This window comes from Trichechus manatus, unplaced genomic scaffold (genome assembly GCF_000243295.1).
Source record: "Trichechus manatus latirostris isolate Lorelei unplaced genomic scaffold, TriManLat1.0 scaffold00178, whole genome shotgun sequence".
NCBI lineage: Eukaryota > Metazoa > Chordata > Mammalia > Sirenia > Trichechidae > Trichechus > Trichechus manatus.
In genome coordinates, this window is record NW_004444114.1 from 4,118,156 (window position 1) to 4,139,108 (window position 20,953).

Below are 20,953 nucleotides of genomic sequence, written 5' to 3' on the forward strand. Positions count from 1 at the left end.
GCATTCTAGGCACTGAGGATATATTACTGAGTAAAACTGATGAAATCCTGGAACTTGTGGAGCTTACATTTTAGTGGCTGAATAATGATAAAGACAAGTAAATATGTGATATGTCTGATAGTCGTAAGTACTACGAAGAAAAATTTATGCAAGATCAGGACGATGGTTGCCAGTGATGAAGACAGGGAAAGAGACGTTTGATATATTACATAGGGTCACAAAAAAGATGACATTTGAGCAGAGATTTAAAGTAAATGAAGAAAAGAGGCATGTAGATATTTAAAGAAGCTTTTGAGAAAGAGGAAGCAACATGGGCAGGGCCCTGAGATGATTTTCTGCTTGGCTCATTCAAGAATCAGCATGGATGTTAGAGCAGAATGAGCATGGAGGAGAGTGAGTGGTCAGAGACATGTGATGGGTGTGCGTGTGTGTGAATGAGCATTATTAAGAGACAAACTGAGAACCAGGTTGACAAATTCCTCTGGGGGCATAGGAAAATTCACAAAAGTCACTGACCTTTGTGGAATAGACCCAAGAACGGGTAAACAGAAACATAAGAGACTCAGTGGAGACACAGTGGCCATAACATCCTGCAAAGCCCCCTTTATGAAAAGACATTTGTTATCCATAAACTTGCTCAAAGTTTACCTTGTGCCAAGAATTTAACTTTATCCAATGTAATTTAGTCTTTTCCCTTTTTTTCCTGAGAGATAACTCTAAAACCTTGGAATTTCCTGAGTAATTGAGGTGGCTTTATATTTAAAACCTCCAGACAATACCTGAGAATTTGCAAATGAGTTGGGGGGTGCTGGTCAGGCCAGCTGGTAGCCTGATATCAACTGACCTCAAGGAAGAAAGGGAGCATGATTTAATCAGTCATGCCAAAAGTTAGCCAATGGTTAATTTTCTATTCTATATTTCCTCTTTTTCTTCTTATAAACTCATTGTAACTAGCCTAAGATGAGCCTGCCTGATTCTTTTGAACAGAGAAGTCTCCTGTGTGCATACAGGTGAACTGCTCAAATAAACCCCATATGCTTTAATTATTTTTGTGCTTCAATTATTTTGACAGCATATGGCATTATAAGCAATTATAACAATTTGGATTTTACTCTGATTAAGATGAAAACAATTGGGAGGTTGGGGAGAGTATTATCTGATCTGCTTTGCATTTAAGAAAACATAGATTAAAGGGGGAAAGAGCAGTAACATGGTAAATAATTGAGTATTGCAGAAGTCCCAAAGAGAGAAAATGGTGACTTGCACCAGAGTGAGTAGTGGTAAAGTGGTGAGAACTGGTCATACTTAGAGTATACTGCAAGTTTATAGCCAGAAAAATTTGCTGATGCATTGGATATGATGTGTGACAGGAAGAGAGGAGTCAAAGATAACACTAAGCTTTGGACTAAATAACGTGACTGGTGTTGCTGTTCGCGGGAGCAAAGATGGCTGTGGGTAGAGGAGGTTGTGGGAGGGTGGTGAAATTAGGAATTCAGGTTTAAATATGTTATGTATGAGGTCTCCATTAGTCATCTGAGAAGAAATATTGAGTAGGTAGTAAGCAATATAAGTTTGTAGTTCAGGGGAGAGGTATGGGTTAAAGAAATAAATTTCAACGCGGTCTACTTATAGATGATATTTGAATCCATGAGATGGAAGAGTTCATCAGAAGTTTAAGAGTAGATAGTAAAGAAAAGTGTTACATGTATGCTGGCTATATGTTTTTCTCTCTCTCTCCCTCTCTCTCTCTAGCCAGGTTTTAATCTTTTGGAGAACAAAAACTCTGTGTTCTACATTTTCTGTATTTCCTACAGTGCCAGCTACATGTTAGGCCCTAATGATGCTTGTTGAATGAAAAATGGGAAGATGCTACAAGTAATTTATAAATTGCAGTAGTTCGGGCATTATCCTGAACCATTAAAAGGAATTTTAAAATAACATCATTTCTGAAATTCCCAAGAGGGAATCATACAGCCTTCAAAGGAAAGGATCATCAGAAAGAGCTACTCAGACACGTTGACACTTTTTCAAATTTTTGAGAAGTCATCTCAAGGCTACTTTATGAGAAGAGTACATAGAAGCAACTTCTACCTGAAATGCCCAAAAAGCAAATCCACAATTTTAATAAAATGCAAACCAGGGATAATGACTAGAATTGAGTGGATTTTTATTTTCATTACAGTAGAACTCTCAACCATTCTAGAGTTTGCTTAAGCCACTTAGTAGAGATGTTTTTGAAGCTCTGCAGGGGGAAAATGTAAGTTCCCTGTAAATGAGAAGAGGACTAGCTCCCAGAAACAGTTTTTCTCAGTGAGAGGTGAATCTATGCTGGCTGTCTGCCTAGTGATTCTGTTCAGTGTTAAGTGAAATATAAAATGAGTAAGAAATATCCTCAGATGTCCTCAGACAGGTATAACAAGTCTCTGTCATCAACCTGCAGTTACCTCCTACCTTGGTACAGTTAAATCTTTCTAAGTGTTGGGGGCTTTCGTTATTGTCGTTGCTATTTTTAATCAGAAAAAAAATTATTTATTCTAAAGCCTGCAATTACAAAATCACCAAAAACAAAGAGAAAACTCAGAATTATTAAGACTTAATCAAATGTTGAAGTATCCAAAATAGCAGGCAAGAGTAAGCTCATAATTCTCTTTCAAGGTATATCTCTAATTCCAAATATCCATTCTGAATATTAATGTGTTAACTTTAAATAACTAATAACATGGGGTTGGTACGTTATGACTGTGAGATGTGAGTAAATATTTAAAGGTTCCACATGTGGTTCTGATACCGTAATGATGATCATTTCCATTTCTCTTCAGTATTAAAATTTACCTTTTTATTTAGTAGCCAAAGTATACTCAACATTGCAAATCTACAGTGTATATTGCATCAACTACCTTCCTAGTCTATTAGAAATTTTTCATTATCCTTTATCACTTGTGGTATATTTCCCTATGTTTATAATTTCCTAACCAATATAGATTATTATTTTCTGGAATGAGTATCCTAAGTAAAAATGGACAATTAATCTAACCAAGCACAATACCCTACAATTATGCACATAGAATCATATAGAAGTTCATGGCTAAAATGCTCCTTAAAAGTTACTTAGAATATCCTCATCCAAATATGTACTCTCTTATATGACTTACTTATTAATTTTATCCCAAATCATGAGCAGAAATATATGAAAATCTGAGTAATAGATGCATTTCAATAGCCAACTGTGGATTTCAGGATATATATACCCTCAAGTTATGAGATTTTCTCATCACAGCTCCAGCCTTTCTATCACCTTGGCTTTGACTGATGCAGTAGTCTGTTAATTTATAACCTATGACCCTTCGAATCTTTTTAATTCTACACATATTTTACTGTGGTTTTTTTTTTTTTTTTTTTGTCCTTGCCTGTAAGTTCTCTTTAAACCTAGGAGCCATTCCTGGACAACATTGTTCCCTTTGGCAAATATTCACTCTCTGTTCTTTAGCTTTGATTCAAGACTTATTATTCACCACTTATCTGTGCTTGCCATCTATTAGACCAAGTACTTAATGATTCGAGTCCTTTATCTGATTGAATTGCTCCTCACTGTTTGCAATGTCTGCCAATTAAATATCACCTGTAATTTAGAAAATTGCTCCTGCAACCATTCACTAAGTCATTTGCATCTACATAACTTATTTCCTTTCACAGACCTCTCTTTACCCTTCTCTTTCATCAGTGTTAATATCTTTCTTATCAACAACAAATATTTTGGGCCCATTTTTTTCCCCTCTACTTGCATACACACAGCTTGTGTGATCTTCCACGTCTATACTTCTGCTCCATCCTCTGTGTATATCCAGTGGATTATTTTTAAACACTTGCTGTTCAGACTAACAAACATGTATTCTTACATCCACATGTACTTTAATTTTTAACTTCCTGCCTATCTACAGCTGGCATTCTCTGGGAAACATAGGCAGTCCATTAACACTTGCTTAATCTCATTTATGAATTAAAATCTTATTCATTGTCCAATTTACAGCCTCCTTAAGGGCTTCATCTTTGCTTCCGTATTTCTCCTGCCTCCTTTAGCAACACCTAACTTCTTATTTCACAAGCATTTTAAAGCATTAATCACCGGACAGTCACCGGCAGGAATGTGTGTATACGGTGGGAGTTTGGGGGTTAGCTTCATCTTTGGTGCGTGAAGTTTTATTGATGGATACAGATATTTTTAAGACTGCTCTACAGTAATGGAAATGTATAATGGAAATATCTAAGGATCTTTTGTGATCATGGGACACTCATCTAAGGACCTCTCCACATTCACAAGCATCGTTCTTCATATACTGCCTTCTCTTGATCCCAGGGGGTAGGTTGCTCACCCTCGACAAGGCTGACTCTGGCCTTTGTCCTACCTAGCTATCTTCCTCTGCCTTCTCTAGGCCATGGGAATCTTCGACATTTCTGCCACTCCAAACTTGACTTCCTAGGAAAAAGGGATGACAACGGTGGTAATTGTTGCGCCTCCCTGCAACTTGCTCTGGTGGCACAGATTGTTGTTCTAGTTAGTTATTAGTTGCTGTTGAGTCAATTTCAACTCATGGCGACCTCATATGTGCAGAGTAGAACTGCCCCATAGGGCTTTCAAGGCTGTGACCTTTCAAAAGCAGATTGCCAGGTCTGTCTTAAATGAGTCTCTGGGTGTGTTCTGACCACCGATCTTTTGGCTAATAGTGGAGTGCTTAACCATTTGAGCCACCCAGGGACTCCTGGTAGCACAGATAGGCCCGGCTTTATGGGAGGTATGCCTGATGTCATCCCAATTAGCTCCTAGAGTTGCCCTCTCCAGTGTGGATGGGAAAGGGGGTAACTCAACACATTCTCAGATTCCCTGAACTCTCCTTCCAAAGTTATCTTTTCTCCCTCTAGCCTTTTTATTCTCTCTCCTAGTAGCAAAAGTAACAAAGCCAGTCCTCCTCACCCAGGCTCAAGTGGAATAATTTAGGACCATAAATAATCATTTTGCACATGATCATCATGTTAATACGACAGTTCCAATTTAGTTTTTAGAAAGGGGTTAAGGGTAATATGTACATTCCCTAAATTTTTTATAGCCCTAGACGTTTATGTGGGTTCCACGTGAACTTGTACTAATTGCTAATTCCATTAAGATGTTTCCAGGTACCACAAAATCACAATGTCTACAGCCAAGCTCATTATCTTTTTTGCCCTTTTCCAGTCTGCTCTTCCTTCTGTGTTCCCTATTTCTGTCATTGAGTGTCCATCTGCTCATTCTCCTGTGTTAATTTCTCACCAAGTCGCAACACCTCCTTTCTCCTCTCCTCCAAGTTATGAAGTTCTTTTAATTATATGTTGAAATATTAATTTTTTCTCAAAACCATTCTTTTGGTTACTCTGCTATTGCTGTTGTTTTACTTTAGATCTTCCGTTATTCCTCTCTAGATTGTTGAAAAAGCCATTTGTCTTCTCCCTTCCCCACACCAATGTATTCTCTGCTGTCCCTCAGCTATCTTTCTTAAACATATATTAAATCCCATTTTTCTCTTATTATAAAAACTTTTTATAGTTTTCATGGCTAAATGATAAAGTCCAAATTCTCTAACCACACAAACATGCTTTTATAATTATCCCTATTGTTGCCTCTCACTCTCCTACTCATCTTTAAGACTAGCTCAAATTTCCCCTCTTCTGTGAAACCTTTTCAATTCCCCAGGCAAGCTTGCCACTCCTCCCCTGTGTTGCCATGACAGTCTGCATGTATTACCCTATGGCATTTATCGTATTGTGTTTTAATTATTTATTTACACGTTTGTCTTCTGTACACTATGAGATCTTTGAAAGCAGGAACTATGTCTTCCATTTCTTTGTATCTATGATGCTAGGCACAGTGCCCAGAACATGCATTCAAAAATGTATGGGGATGAATGGATGAATATGAGACATTCTGCTGTGCACTTGGCATACAAAGCTAAAGTAAACACAACATCAGGATTCTGGTTGTTTAAAGAGGGACTATACAAAGAAAAGGAGCCTTGGTGGTACACAGTGGTTAAGCACTCAGCTGCTAACGGAAAGGTTAGTGGTAGGAAACCCACCAGCCACTATGAGGGAAACCCTATGGGACAGTTCTACTCTGTCCTATAAGGTCTCTACGAGTTGGAATTGGCTTCATAGCAATGAGTTTTATACAAAGAAAACCAAAACCAAACCAAACCTGTTGCCCTCGAGTTGATTCCAACGCATAGTGATCCTACAGGACAGAGTAGAACTGCCCCATAGGGTTTCCAAGGAGTGGCTGGTAGCTTTGAACTGCCGACTTTTGGTTAGCAGCTAAGCTCGTCATCATTGTGCCACCCCTGCTCCTATACAAAGAAAAGGTCACTACATAGACAGGTAGTCCTCGACTTACAATAAATTCCAGTTACGACGAACCTTTTTTTCTTTTCTTTTGTAAAGCTTATCATTAGTAATATGTACTGCATACAATGTTGCAGGTGTAATTTGCTGATGTTATCATTCTCATACCTATCCTTATGACAAATAAAGATAAGATTTATAAATATATTTAATAAAAGCAGTAATAATGAAAACTGAAAAAAAAAAAAAGAGGTGTGTCAGGAAAAGACAACTTTCAGTGCAGTTAGTGGGGCAGAGGCATAACATACTGACCATGTTATCTAATTTTAATTTTTTTTTTTGAGAAAACCATGTTTTTCCTCGGTTGTCAAAACCAGGATGTGAAACCATATGCCCCAAGGGGCCTCGACAAAGTGACCGTCTTCACCCCTCAAAATACATGTACTCAGGAAGGGTGCTGTCTGGATGCTGTTGCCAACAGATATTTTCACAAGATAGACAAAGAAAATACATGTAAGCATCCTGTGACCATGATCTAAGCATCCTGTGAAACTATCTGTAATCACTAACTATACTATTAATAATAAGTAACCAATCAGAGTGTGACTATTACAATATTCATTGATTTTCCTGTAATTGCCCTCCCTATGGTTTAGTTCTTCTTTTTACCCCATAAGAATACTTGTATAACATAACTGCCCCAGGACTACCTGGTTCCATTTTCAGTGTGCTATGTGGTTCCCCAGTTGCAATTGTTTTAAATCGTTAATAAACCTCTCTGTTTTAACTTGAAACAGTATTCAAGTTTTTCTCTACAACAGAGGTATTCGACTTATGTCAGAACTGACTTACAACAGAGTCATCTGAAGGAAACCCCGTCATAAATTGGGGACTACCTGTAATGTAACATGTCCTGAAAGCAGTTTGAAAAGAAATGGAATCGTTATTCCCTGAAGAGGATTACTAAGGTATGGGAGTGGTTTGGAATGCCTTATGGGACAAAGCATGAGTTTAGCTGGGGTTAAAAATTTAGGAAGATGAAGTGACTAAGGGCAGCCCAGGCAGGATGAAGCTGCGTGTGATCTATGTGGAGGTGATAAAATTTAAGAGGGAAGTGAGACACAGACAAAAGAGAATATTTTGTGCCTTTCTAAGGAGTTTTAATTTCCTTTAGAAGGGGAGAAAAAAGACAGATTTTTTTAGAAAGAAGTGAGATTTTTGAGAAGTTTAGAGATGCAAACCTTTTTTAGTCATACTCCAAATCCTTCTCCATAGAATCTTAGTTTTTGTCTTTCACTCACACCCCACCCAAATTCCATCTGAAACTTCTTCAAATGTGCAGGTCTCAAAAACCTGTGCTGGACTATTTTTAAGTATTGTTTTCTTCATTGCCACGTGACTTATAATGCATTGAATGGTGGATGGGTTGCAATCAGCACAAAGACGAAAGATGCTTGTGCAGACCAAACTTACACTAGAACTCTGTTCCTCTCTGTAAATTGCTAAAGGGGTTAAGCACTTAGATTCTGAAGTCTTACTGCCTAGGTTTGAATCCTGAATTCTTTACAACTTATCTGTGTGATATGGGCAAATTTCTTTTCCACTCTCTGACTCTGTTTGATCATGTGCAACACTGGGATAACAGTGCCTACCTCACAGGGTTGTAGTGAGTACTGAAAGTTAGTACATGCGAAGTATAGAATTGTGTCAGCAATAGTAAGATCTATATAAGTGCTAGTAATTATTACTTGATCACTTTCAAACTATGCTTTTAATCCCCATGGTTCCTGTTAGTGGACAGTGTTGTCAAGTACATTGCTGACTGAAATGTATGCATTTAATTCTAACAATGTTCTATTTGTATTATGAAAGATAGCATATGAAACAATTCCAAGCATATGTAACACAGAGTTGTAGTTTTTTCTTTATAAAAGTGGTAACTTTTCATATACTTAAATTATTTTTTTTTACTCTTATTAATTACCTCACTGTATTGCAGTAGATTTTCTTTTGGATCTATATTGTCTATCAGTTTATTTGGAAACTCTATGTTCTTATCTTTCATACCTTTATCTACTGAGATTGTAGTATTTTCTTTTGAATTTTATAACCTCTTCATGTAGCAGCGAAGCAGTGATGTTAACAATTCATCATATTTTTGCAAATACTTCCCCCCTTTTGGTTTGTAATTTAATTTAGTCTATTATAGTTTTTGATTTACTGATGATTTACATTTTTGTATACATGTTATTATTGATAGTTTCCTTGTAACTTATCCGATTGTTTTTAAGCCTTTAAAGGATATCATTTGCTTTGCCTTTCAGTATCTGTTTCTCCTTCTTCTGATAACAGCACCCCAATTTTCCTTAGGGAATCAGTCAAGCATTCTCCCAAGCTTACTCCAAAGGTTTTGCATCGAGCCACTCCTAACCTCAGTGGTAAGGCTGGGCATGTGACATGGGCCTGACATTGAGAGCACTGCCTCCTCCAGTTCACAGTACTTCACAGTCAGAGCCAGTGCATCTTAAAGCTGAGGCTTTTTGCTGGGAGTGTAGGTAAAAGAGAATCTATGTTTATATTAAGATAGATAAGAGGGTTAAATCCAAATCTGGAACTGTTGAAAGTCACCTTGCTGCCAACAAAGGAGAGCCTGCTTGGGAATTAGGGTGGCACAAAGGAAAGCAGAGCTGAGAAATGGAGAGAGCAATACCAAGGCCTGATGAATTGAGCCTGGATCTTATCCCTGGATAGTTCAGTTTTGTAAGCCATTAAACAACCTTTTCAATTGAATTGGATTGTCATTTGCAAGTGAAGAGACCTAATTAATTTAGCTTTGGAAATACGGGAAAGTTGTTTTAAGATAGAGAAAAATTGAGCCTGCTTTCAAACAGTGAGGAAGGAGCAAGGAATATGAAAGAGATTGAAGACTTGAGAAACAGAGATAAAGAAAGGTTAAAAAAGAAAAAAAAAAACCCATTGCAATCGAGTAGATTCCGACTCATAGTGACCCTATAGAACAGAGTAGAACTGCCCCATATGGTTTCCAAGGAGCACCTGGTGGATTCAAACTGCTGACCTTTAGGTTAGCAGCCATAGCTCTTAACAACTATGCAACCAGGGTTCCAAAGAAAGGTAGAGGGTGATTCAAATTTCATCTATATGCTGATTAGCCTCAGATGTATATGTTCACCCCAGGCCCTTTTCCTTGAACTCTAGACTCATATATCAAATTACTCTTTTCATTTTCTGTTTGGATAGCTCTAAGGAGTTATATCCATGATTGCTAAAAGAATGAGCTCTGGAATCAAACAATTTGAGCTAGCAAAGAGAATGACCTCTGGAATCAAATATTTTGAGCTATTATCCTTGTTCTTCTACTTACTATTTATGTGACCTTGAGCAAATTATTTAACCTCCCTATGCCTCAGTCTTCTCATCTATACAATGGGGACTTTATTTGTATCTATTTAATGGAGTTATTAAGAGAATTTATGGAGTCAATATCCATAAAGTTTTAGAATAGCACCTGGCTATTCTAAAATGTTAGTTACTATTATTGCTGTATTCCAAAATATAAATGTTGATCCCATTTCCTCTTTCAAAGTTTTCCTTCCTATGCCAGTCTTCCCTATGCCAGTAAATGGTATTACTCTCAATCTCATTGTAATGGAGAGTGACTAAATACAACTTTTTGCCATTAAGTCAATTCCGACTCATAGCAGCCCTACAGGACAGAGTACAACTACTCCGTAAGGTTTCTAAGGGGTGGCTGATGGATTTGAACTGCTGACCTTTTGGTTAGCAGCTGAGCTCTTAACCACTGCACCTCTAGGGCTCTGAGTAAATATAGAAAGTTATATAATTAATGGAATAAGCCAAAAATTACAGGAACAAGAGCCCAACATGTAACCTTGCAAAAAAGATGGAAACATCTTTTTGATAAGGCCAAGCTTACCAGACCATGGTAAGTTTATTAGGTGAGCAATAGAATGCTATTGAAAGATTTTATTTAGGGGAGTGTTACTATCTAATGTATGTCTTAAAAGATCACTTGTATTCAGTCTTTCATTGTACAGATATATTCTAGATACTGAGAAGTCAGTGGTAAACCAAACATATGAATTCCCTGAGAAAATTAACCTTACATTTTAGCAAAGGAAGACAGATGAGGAAGTGAATATATAATAAGATGGTGATACGTACTATAAAGAAGGGTAAGGGTAAGGGAGATAGGTGGTGCAGGGGGTGCTAGTTGTTCTTTTAAAATGGAATGGACACAATGGCTTCTCTAATAAGGTAATTTTTAGCCGAGACTGAAAAAAGCATGGTAGAGGGAGAGATATCTGGCGGAAGAGCATTCCAGGCAGATGAGAAAGGAAGCGTACAAGGTCAACTTCAAGTGTAGAAAAGCAAGGGGGACAATGGCCCTGGAGCATGGTGACTGATGGACAGATAGTAGGGACAAACTCAGAAAGGCAGCTGATAGGACAGATTATGTAGACAATTTTAAGGAGGTTTTTACTCTGAGTAGGATGGGAAGCCATCAAGTGGCTTTGAGCAGAGAAGTGACTGAGTCATCTGGCTGCTATGTTAAAAATACATTGAAGGCAGTCAAGAGTGGAAAAGTAGGAGAATAATTGGAATTCTATAGCTGCAATCCAGGGGAAAGATGATTGTGGCTAGGAGCAAGATAGCAAGTTGATCCGGGGAAAAATGAGAGCAAAGGAATTTTTTTTTTCCTGCTCTGGCTGAAAAGATATGAAGTCTTGAGTTAGAAGATATCTTTGGCTTTTCTCTTTCTCTCACGTTCCCCATCTAATCTATCAGTAAACCCTTTCAATTCTACCTCCAAAATATATATTGAACCCATTAGGTTTTTAAACACAGAACCTAAGGACATTTTTACCAATTTATTTGAGTCAGCAGGTAAGATGAAACCTATTTTCTATCTCTGCAACGTATTCCTAAATTCATTTTCTGTTAATCTTCACAATAGCTCACTGATATGGATGCTGAAAATCAGAAGTTAAATATTCTCTATGCGAGCATGGCTAGTAAGTGTACAGCCAGTACCCACAACTTCAATTCAAAGCCTTTATGTTGCCAGTAAGAATGAGAGAATAAATGGAAGAATTTTGAGGTTGAAGAGTAAGAATATAATGGCTTATACTAGCTTCTCATAGTCTTTGCAGCAAACCATGAACTTTAGGAACTGAAAATGAGAATGGTATCAAGAATGGAGAGTGGGACTAGGAATAGAGACCTGAAAAATATGGAAAATATTTCAAAAGACCACTGTGGGAATTTAAGTAAAGAATCAATATTTATTGAATTAAAGGACGATGGACAATCACTGAAGCCTCTAACTGACTTTAGCAATTAGGATACTGAAATGAACTCCGTCAACCAAGTACCATACTCTTCTATGGCAATAACTCACAATCCATGTGCAGAATCATAGGAAGTGGGAGTAGGGATGAGCACAAGAGGTATAGAAAAACATCAAGAACTTGAGAATGCCTTGGGCAATAATTTATCCTAATTTTGAGTTTTCCTGGAGTGAGAATGCACTTCAATTATTTTCATTATATACTGGAGGTCATGGAGTTTTGGCTTTTTTTCTCAGATACTTGAGAAATTTGATTTCTGTATTTTATTGGTGAGACTCCATGCATGCTGTTTTGTTTTTTTTATTTTTTTATTTTGTTTTGTTTTGCCAGGCACCTGTGCGTCTTCTAAGGGGAATTTGTTTATAGTATTCACCAGATAAATTTGACAATATTTTCTTCTCATTTATTGAAAACTTTGAGACCTGGCTCAATATTTCTCTTCACCCCAAAACCTGCCAACCACTTAATAGATTCTAGTATCAATGCAGATGTCCCTTACAACAATCATTTGGGGCCATTTTTTTTTTTAGTAGACTCTATTTTTAGAGAAGTTTTACATTTACAGAAAAATTGAGCACAGAGCAAAGTATACCCCTCTCCCCCAGCACAAAGATTCTCACATTATTAACATCTTACATTAGCGTGGTACAGTTGTTACTATTGGTAAACCTATACTGACATACTATCATTAACTAAAGTCCACAGTTTGCATTAGGGTTCACTGTTTATGTCATACAGTACTATGGGTTTTGACAAATGCGTAATGTCACGTATCCACCATTAGAGTATAATACTGAATTCTCTCCACCACCACCAGCCCCCGGCTTTTGTCTATTTTAACTCCAATTACTTTAGTCTCCTCTAATACTCTGCCATGACCCTCAGGGTCAAACTTCAATACTTCAGTGTCTGGTTACCTCTTTCTATCTACCAGCTCTCTCATACATTCACTTATAGTTTACCTGTTCTTCAATCTCATACTGACATTCTGATTAATTTTTCCAAAATTTTATCCAGGTTTATCTCCCTGATCATGGCCATGTTTCCTTGATCATTTGAGCTTTTCTTTCAGCTCATTTAATTCTCTTGCCAAGCTCATCTAGCCTATCTCAACCTTGATATGCACGTTTTAATATTCTCTTCTTCTACACTTCAGCACTCAATCTCAGTTGAAGAAAGTCATACCACCGTGCAGACAAGTACCAAAGAAAAATGTCAGTCTTACATAAACCTCAGCCAAATCCTCAGCATCACTGATCTATCCTTTTATCTATTTTAGTTTAACCATCACTATCACTTCCCTCAATAGATTTCTAACTCTCACCACTCTCCTGTAGACTGTTACATAATACCCGTCCCTGTCACTGTCAACAGGCTTCACCTCCTCAAGAAATTTGAAACAATGAGATAGAATCTTCCTCAACCTGCCAACCTCTTGCTTATAGATTAAACTTTCACCAAACACATTCTCATCATGTTTTTCCAGTATCAAAGAAATATCTTTAGACCTCATCAAAATCAATTTTGAATTTAATCTTTTATCCTGTCTCCTCTGGGACCTTTATCCCTTACATATTAACGTCATCTTTTTATATTCAATTTTCCTTTTTTACTTTTCTTCCTCAACTTATAATTATGCTTAAGTTTCTCTTAATCTACAAACAAAAACTCCACTTGAACTAATGATCTTCCAATGACGACCTCTTTATCTTTTCCCCTCCCCATCCAAACTTTGTGAAAGAGTGATATATATGTAACCTGTTACTTTCACATTTTCTCCTCCATATTTTTCCAAAATGTCTTAAAATTTGGCTTCTTTCTCCACCACGCTACCAAAACAGTTCTAGCTTAGGCTAACAAACATTTTCAAACAGCCAAACTAGTGGACATTTGGCAACCCTTATCATAAACGTGTTAGATGTTTTTGACATCATTAATCGTATCTTATTTCTTGAAACGCTCTTAACCTAACTAACGTCTTCTCTCGTGGTTTGCTCATGCCTCTCTGACTTATTCTCAGTTGTTTTTTTTCATAAACTCTTCTTCCTCCGTCAATTCTTAAATGGTGGTTTTCTTTAGAATTTCATCCTAAGATCAGCCTAGTGATCTTCTTACTCTGTGTTTTCTTCTCTGGCATTCTCATGTACTTTCACGCTTTTAACTACCACCAAAGGCTGATGACTTCCAGATGTACGCCTCCTACTGGGCCTTTCTGGTGAGCTTCAGTGTCCTACACCTACCATTCTTTACTGTGTGCTATGAACCTGCAAGGATGGGAGTCTGCAAACTATATACCCCAGCCTCCTTTGCCATCTATTCCCTCTCAGCTTCCACCAGAGGAAAACACTTGAGGATATGAGAAGGCAGAAGAAAGAGAAAATCTTTCTACTTTACGTGGTTATTTCAGTGGCTGTAGCAGTAGTAGTACATGATTCCTAACTCCAGCTAGGGCAAAGGCAGCACCTTTTTGGTAATGTCAGCCCTGACTGAGGGGGCACCTCACTGGCAGATATAGAATCAACTGCAATAGAAGGGGCATTGGTAGCTCCTGATTATTTGTGTGTTACTCTTTCTTCCTTTTTGCTTCTCCAACGTCCCACTCTATTTCTCTTTTGCTCTTCCATTCCTTCCAACACCTTTGTAATCAATCCCCTGTATAAAATATTCTTTTTGAAATTCCAGAAGTAGTTTCTGTTTTCTGACAAGACACTGACTTATTTGTGGTATGTTATAAATATTGAAAATTTAAAATAAAATTATCAAGTCATTCTTTTAAATGTATCTATTAGCATCTAAATCTCAGCTATTTGAGCTCCCAATTTTCTCTAATAGTTGGGACATTTATATCATTTTGTTTTATCCTTGAACCTTATTTATATTCCACACTCCTATAAAATGTTTATCCAAATATAATACAAATAATGTGCTTGAAAGTCTTTTCTTGATCACTGAAGAATTTTTTTTGCTCGAAGTTATGTATGCAAACTAAAATGTAAATTTTATTGAAAACCTGTGTCCATAAAGTTTAGGTATAATACATTTCTTCTAGATTGAGTCATCATTACATTAGTACACAATTTACTAATTTATTAGCCCAAAAGTGAAGTTTTATTAGAAATACGACTCTTAGTGATACCGATGTTGCTTTTATTTTCAATGAATTCACATATCCATGGGTTAATACTAACTATGGTTTAAATGAGGTAGGGCTTAGCATTAAAATTCTATTTCTAATTGTCTTTTTCGTTTTATAGAAACCTTGCTCATACAAATGCATAGATGCAAATGAAGTTGTTTTTGTTTCTGTTTTTTATAATAATGTCATTCAATTACTTGAAATCCTTGCAAGTTGTATGTGGAAAATCATAGTGATCTATCATCAAAAATTATTTTGAATGATCCAGCATTTGACAACATAATTGGACTCTTTTCCTTCCTTTAATTTTGTTTTTTTTTTTTTCCTTTTTAGATGAAATCATCTGAACAATAAAAGGATTGTGACACCAGTATTTCCATTGTCCTTTAGTTTGGTGCATCACAGAATATTTGCACCCAGAGTCACACATCATAGAAAGATTTTATGTTTCATAAAGTCAGATAAGGGTGATTATATAAGGAGCATGAGGAAGAAGAAAAACCAGGCTCATGTTTTCAGGCAGATCTTTTTTAGCAAAGATTACTTACAGAAATTGAGAATCTGAAAATCTATTTCCTAACAAACTATTTGTGTCAGCTTGCCCCTTGGAAAGTCTTCCTGTACTCCTTGGGTACAAGTACCTTAGCTGAAATCTGCAGACTTAAAGAATGTTACCCAAGGAAGGAACTAAATAATAGAACAGCTAGCTTTATAACTCATAGGTCTCTTTCTTTGTTTTTTGTTTTTTTTTCTTTACTCTACCCTAAATTTGGTATACATGTTATTTCCTATTTAAAGTTTTCTCTGATCTTCTCGTTCATGCTCTTTTGTTTTAAACCAGAAGAAAATAATTTATCACTCATAGTAACTCATCCTTCAAAATTTCCCATGTACTGAGCAGAGCATGTCCCTCACTTATCTATTCTCATTGAAATATCTTTTGGCCAGTTCTGTGTTCTCATAATAAGAACATATTAAGTACAGAAATTTATGAAAGTAGCAAAGCAGATAAGGAATAGAGGAGACTTTGCTATATTCTTAGTTTTTAAACAGACTTCATTTATATATTTTGGCAACTATTTGCTCTCTCACGCTGGATTTTCCTCTCCAAAAAATATGTATGTACTTCCAGTTTTAATACGACAGTCCTTTAATGGTAGATCAACCTAACTCTGAAGCCTCAATGCTATCTCTGAAAACCAACATGGAACAATCTACGAACTCAGTGCTCGCTTTCCATTGCTGCTGCTTTGACTTTTTTTTTTTCAAATATGAGATGGTCTACCCATAATCATCCTGATAAATACTCTGTGAGAATTTAAAGTTTTTCTGGCTAAAAATCTTATATGTGTTAGCTTCTTTAAGCCTCAATTTGTGATTTACAAAAGCACTTCACTGAACTATAAATTATTGTACAACAATGACATGTTTTTATATGCAAAATAAAAAACATGAAATTGACTGTTTATGTAGAACATGCTATTGCTTCTTTAGGGGTTTTATATAACAAAAGTCTAATATTTTCAAAAAAAAGTTATAGTCAGAAGTGATCTTATCATTAACATACTGTCAAAAAAAAAAAAAAAAACCACATTTGCCATAGAATTGAGTCCAACTCATGGCAACTCCATATGTTTCAGAGTAGAACTACTCTATAACATTTTCACCACTGCGACCTTTCAGAAGCAGATCACCAAGCCTTTCTTTTGAGACACCTGTGGGTGGATTCGAACCACCAACCTTCCGTTAGTAGTTGAGTGCTTAACTGGAACTCCTAACATATTGTACCCCTTATTTTCTAGGTGAGGAAGCGAGTCTTGAAAATTTAAGTAATTGGAGCAAGCATACAAAAAAAATTTAAAAACAGTATAAGTGTTTTTGTTAGATGCAGTAGAAGTGGTTCCAACTCATAGAGACCCTGTGTACAACAGAACGAAACATTATCAACATTAGACTAAGTCTAATACATTAAAGAATTTATTCATTATCTCTAAAGAATATATTTGTATAATACCTTTTCCTTGTCTTACCCTTATTTTAACATAGTTGCTTTTTTGGTTTAGATCAGGCAAGACGCCTTACAAATAAAAATGGAGACACTGAGAACACTGGGTTTAAGGGTGTATAATAAAGGAACGTAGCCCTGGTGGTGTAGTGGTTAAGTGCCACAGCTGCTAACCAAAAGGTCAGTGGTTCAAAGCCACCAGCTGCTGCTTGGAAACCCTATGGGGCAGTTCTGCTCTGTCCCACAGGGTCACTATGAGTTGGAAACAACTTGACAGCAATGGGTTTGATGGGGTTTTTTTGGGGTTTTTAAGATAGATTGGGAAGACTTTAATAAGGATGACTATCAGTTTTCCCCCTTTCTTACTAATTAATGTTATCAAAGAAATGTTTTCAATTAACATTTAGTATGTAATTAGTTTATCAAAGAAACTGAACTTGGTAGGTTATGATATAAAAATAGCTTCATTATTTTTTCTGTCACTGCCTATCACACCTTTTATTTCTTCTATCCTCCATAATTTGGAAACAACTTAGTCAGATACCTTAGCTTTCTAAATATTTTTAAGTATTTCAAAAATTTTTCCAGTCTGGCAGTGATGGAATATTTTTTTACTGGAGTAACTATACAAAGATTAATAATTGTAAATTCTAGATTAAATATAAGAATAGTTTTAAAAAATTGAAAGTACTGGAGAGCAACAAAAAGCAGGCAGAAACTGGAGGGTATTGAACCCTTAAAAAAGGTAAATGCACTTGGTAAGATCTACTTTTATATGACTTAAATAATGAAGGCACCTCTCAGTCCAGGCAACATGGAATAGCTAGATGTCAAGCACAAAGTCAGAATTGTATTAGCTTAACGTGTCAGAGGATACAGTTTGAGGCAGCCAGGGTGCTAGAAATAAAAGGAGAATCACAGAAAGGAGGGAGGTACAGAGGTGTGAGCTCCGAGTTCTGGGAATAAACTTCCCTCCACTTTTTCGCTGACCCCTAAAGTGCACACGTGTGAAGGAGACTCTGAGAAAATCAGCAGAAAGGAACAGCAAGAAGGCTAAAAGAGCTGAAGAAGATTTCAATTGTTGCATACCACAGGAGAGATAGAAATTGGACTTCGAGTCCCACTACGTCAGAAGGGAAAGCACAGGCTTTCCACAGAAATTCCAGAGGCCATCTATCAGGAATAAATGAATTCCCAAAACTAAGAGATTTGCTCTAGGAACTAAGGTAAAATCCAAGTACAGGTATCAGTTGCCATCAAGATAATTTCAACTCATGGTGATCCCACGTGTTTCAGAGTAGAACTGCCATTCATAGGGCTTTCGTGGCTATGATCCTTCAGAAGCAGACCACCAGGCCTTTCTTCCTAGGCACCACTGTGTGGGTTTGAACTGCCAACCTTTCTGTTAGTAGCCAAGTGATTAATGTTTATGCCACCCAGGGAATCCTAAAATCAAAGTAGACTTGCCCTCACAATGTGTAAATCGAAATTTCCACAAGTTGAAGGTGAACTTGTAATTTAACTGCCTGCTAGAACAAAAATCAAACCTCTTCAGAGTATACAATGCCAGAGACCTAATCTCAACAGTGTATCAACCACAATGTCCAGTATACACTCAAATGCAACCAGAAATGTGAAGAACCAAGAAAATGTGACCTGTGGTTAATACAAAAATCAGTCAATGTTAATTGACCCTGAGATGATCCAGATGTTGGAATTTCATCAGGCAAAGTCTTTAAGGCAGCTATTGTAAATATGATCAAGGATTTATAAGAAAAGATGGTCATAATGAGTGAGTTAATGAGGAATCTGAGGAGAGAAATAGATACTATGAAAAAAATATAATTCTAGAACTGAAAAGAATGCTATCTAGAATGAAAAATCAATGAATGGACTCAATAGAAAATGGAGATAGCAGAAAAAAGACTCTGTATACTTGGAGACAGATCAATGTAAATTATCCAATCCGAAGATCACAGAGAAAAAATATTTTTAAAAATGAACAAGTCCTCATAGATTTGGAGACAACATTAAGTGGTTTAACTTAAATATTCTCTGAGCCTCAAAGAGAGAAGGGAAAAAGAAAAGGATAGAAAAAGTATTTGAAGAAATAGTTTCCAACATTTCTTAAATTTTGTAAGATATATCCCAGAAGCTCAGCACCTCAAACAGGATACGTTTATATATATATATATATACACACACACACACACACACACACAAACACACACGCACACACACTTAAATGGCTAAACATCAAAAATAAATAAAGAATTATAAAAACAGACACCAAAACCACCACCTCTCCACACATACAAAAGATACTTTACATACAAAAAACAAAGATACAAATAATGGCTAACTTTTCAACAGGGGGGAAAAGAAATATGGCAGAAGAGAACAGAATAGCATCTTTAAAATGTCAAAAATTAAACAAAAAAAAGCCTGTCAACTTGGGACTTGATATCTAGCCAAATAATCATTAAAAAATGATACTAAATGAAGGCACTTTAAGGTAAACAAAAGTTGAGAATACGTCACCTGTAGGATTGCACTTCAAGACATTCTAAAAGAAGTTCTTCAGGTTGAAAATAAATACTACTAGATACCAGATAGGAGCTCAGACACATAGAAAAGAATAAAGAAGAAAAAAATAAAAGAAGAAGAAGAAGAAAAATGGTAGATTTATGGCTAAATAGCAGCAACTCTCTTTTTAGACCTCTTTATACTCGTGAGTCAGAATCAACTTGAAGGCAACAAACAATAACAACATACTGTGGAAAGACAACTGATTGTTTAAAGCAAAAACATGACATTTTATTGTTGAGTTTATATGATATAAATATACAACCACAATAGCACAAACGAAGGGTTGGGTGTAAATAAAACCATATTGCTTCAAGTTTCTTACATTTTTATGTGAAGTGATACAATATTAATTCTAAATAGAACACGATGCTAAGAATGTATTTACTATCTCTAGACTAACCAGAAACAAACAAAAATACAAAAAGATAGAACTAAAAAAGCCAACGGAGGAAATAAAATTAAATACTAAAAAAAAATGCAGTTAACCTAAAAAAAGGAAAGAAAAGAAGAATTAGAAGAAGAAAAAAAAAACAAACAGGAAAAGGTGGAATACATACAAATTAAATTGTAGATTATAAATTTAAACTTAATTATTCAACAATTCATCAGGAAGACATAATAATTATAAATCTGTATGCACCTAATAACAGAGCTTCAATAAGGTGAAGCAAAAACTGACAAAACTAAAGAAAGAAATAGACATGTTTAAGCTTTTGTGAAAATTGAAAGTATAAGCAAAAAAATGTAAGTAAGTATAGATCTGCCTTACCCAGATCCTGAAATTATTTCCTAAGTGATTGAGATTTTAATGATTTTGCAAATGACATTGATTTTTAAAAGAAAACAATGTTATGGATTGTATTTGTAAATTACATTGTAACTTTATCATGCAATAGATACTGGCAAAGATTTTTGAGATAACAGTTTGGCAGAGGTAAGCTCTTGTACTATATCCTCTTCTATTACAGGAAATATTTAAAAATCTAGATTTATTTTTTGTCATCAATCATTCTTTTCACATCATTCATAAAATAGTATTAGTTGAAACTTTTGCATTCAACACCACTACCTAATGCTTTGCAGTACACTTAATTTATATGAAATTAGCTTTCAGGGGTTATAGCTAAACCTTTAGACATGAGATAAATAAATAAATCCATACCTTAAAGACTAGTTCTCCTACCAGGCCATTCCACGTCCCATCTTCTTGGGGGCTTCCATACTTGTGATCCGGTGCAACATAAATTTCATAGTTAAAACCCAGGTAGTTAGATAAGGCATCCAAAACATCAATGGAGAAGCCCTGGTATTTCTTCGGTTTACCCAAGACATTTTCAGAGACCATTACAAAAGGTTCCTCCTACATGGAAATAAAAGAAATCCTTGATGTCAATCTATATTGCTCCCTAAATGCAATTCTTTAAAGAGTTTTGCTTACAGTCTAAAAATTGTTTTTACCCTTTCAGA

The 20,953-nt window shown here is 36.0% G+C and overlaps 1 protein-coding gene across 2 annotated transcripts in view; it reads right to left on the minus strand.

Annotated features, from left to right (window-relative positions):
- GRID2 (glutamate ionotropic receptor delta type subunit 2) overlaps nt 1-20,953 on the minus strand; it is a 1,665,223-nt gene that overhangs the window by 336,891 nt on the left and 1,307,379 nt on the right. For both annotated transcript variants that reach the window (XM_012558631.2, XM_004387023.3), the window contains one exon: nt 20,649-20,846. In XM_012558631.2, coding sequence (XP_012414085.1) covers nt 20,649-20,846 — 198 coding nt within the window. The remainder of the gene's footprint in view (nt 1-20,648; nt 20,847-20,953) is intronic.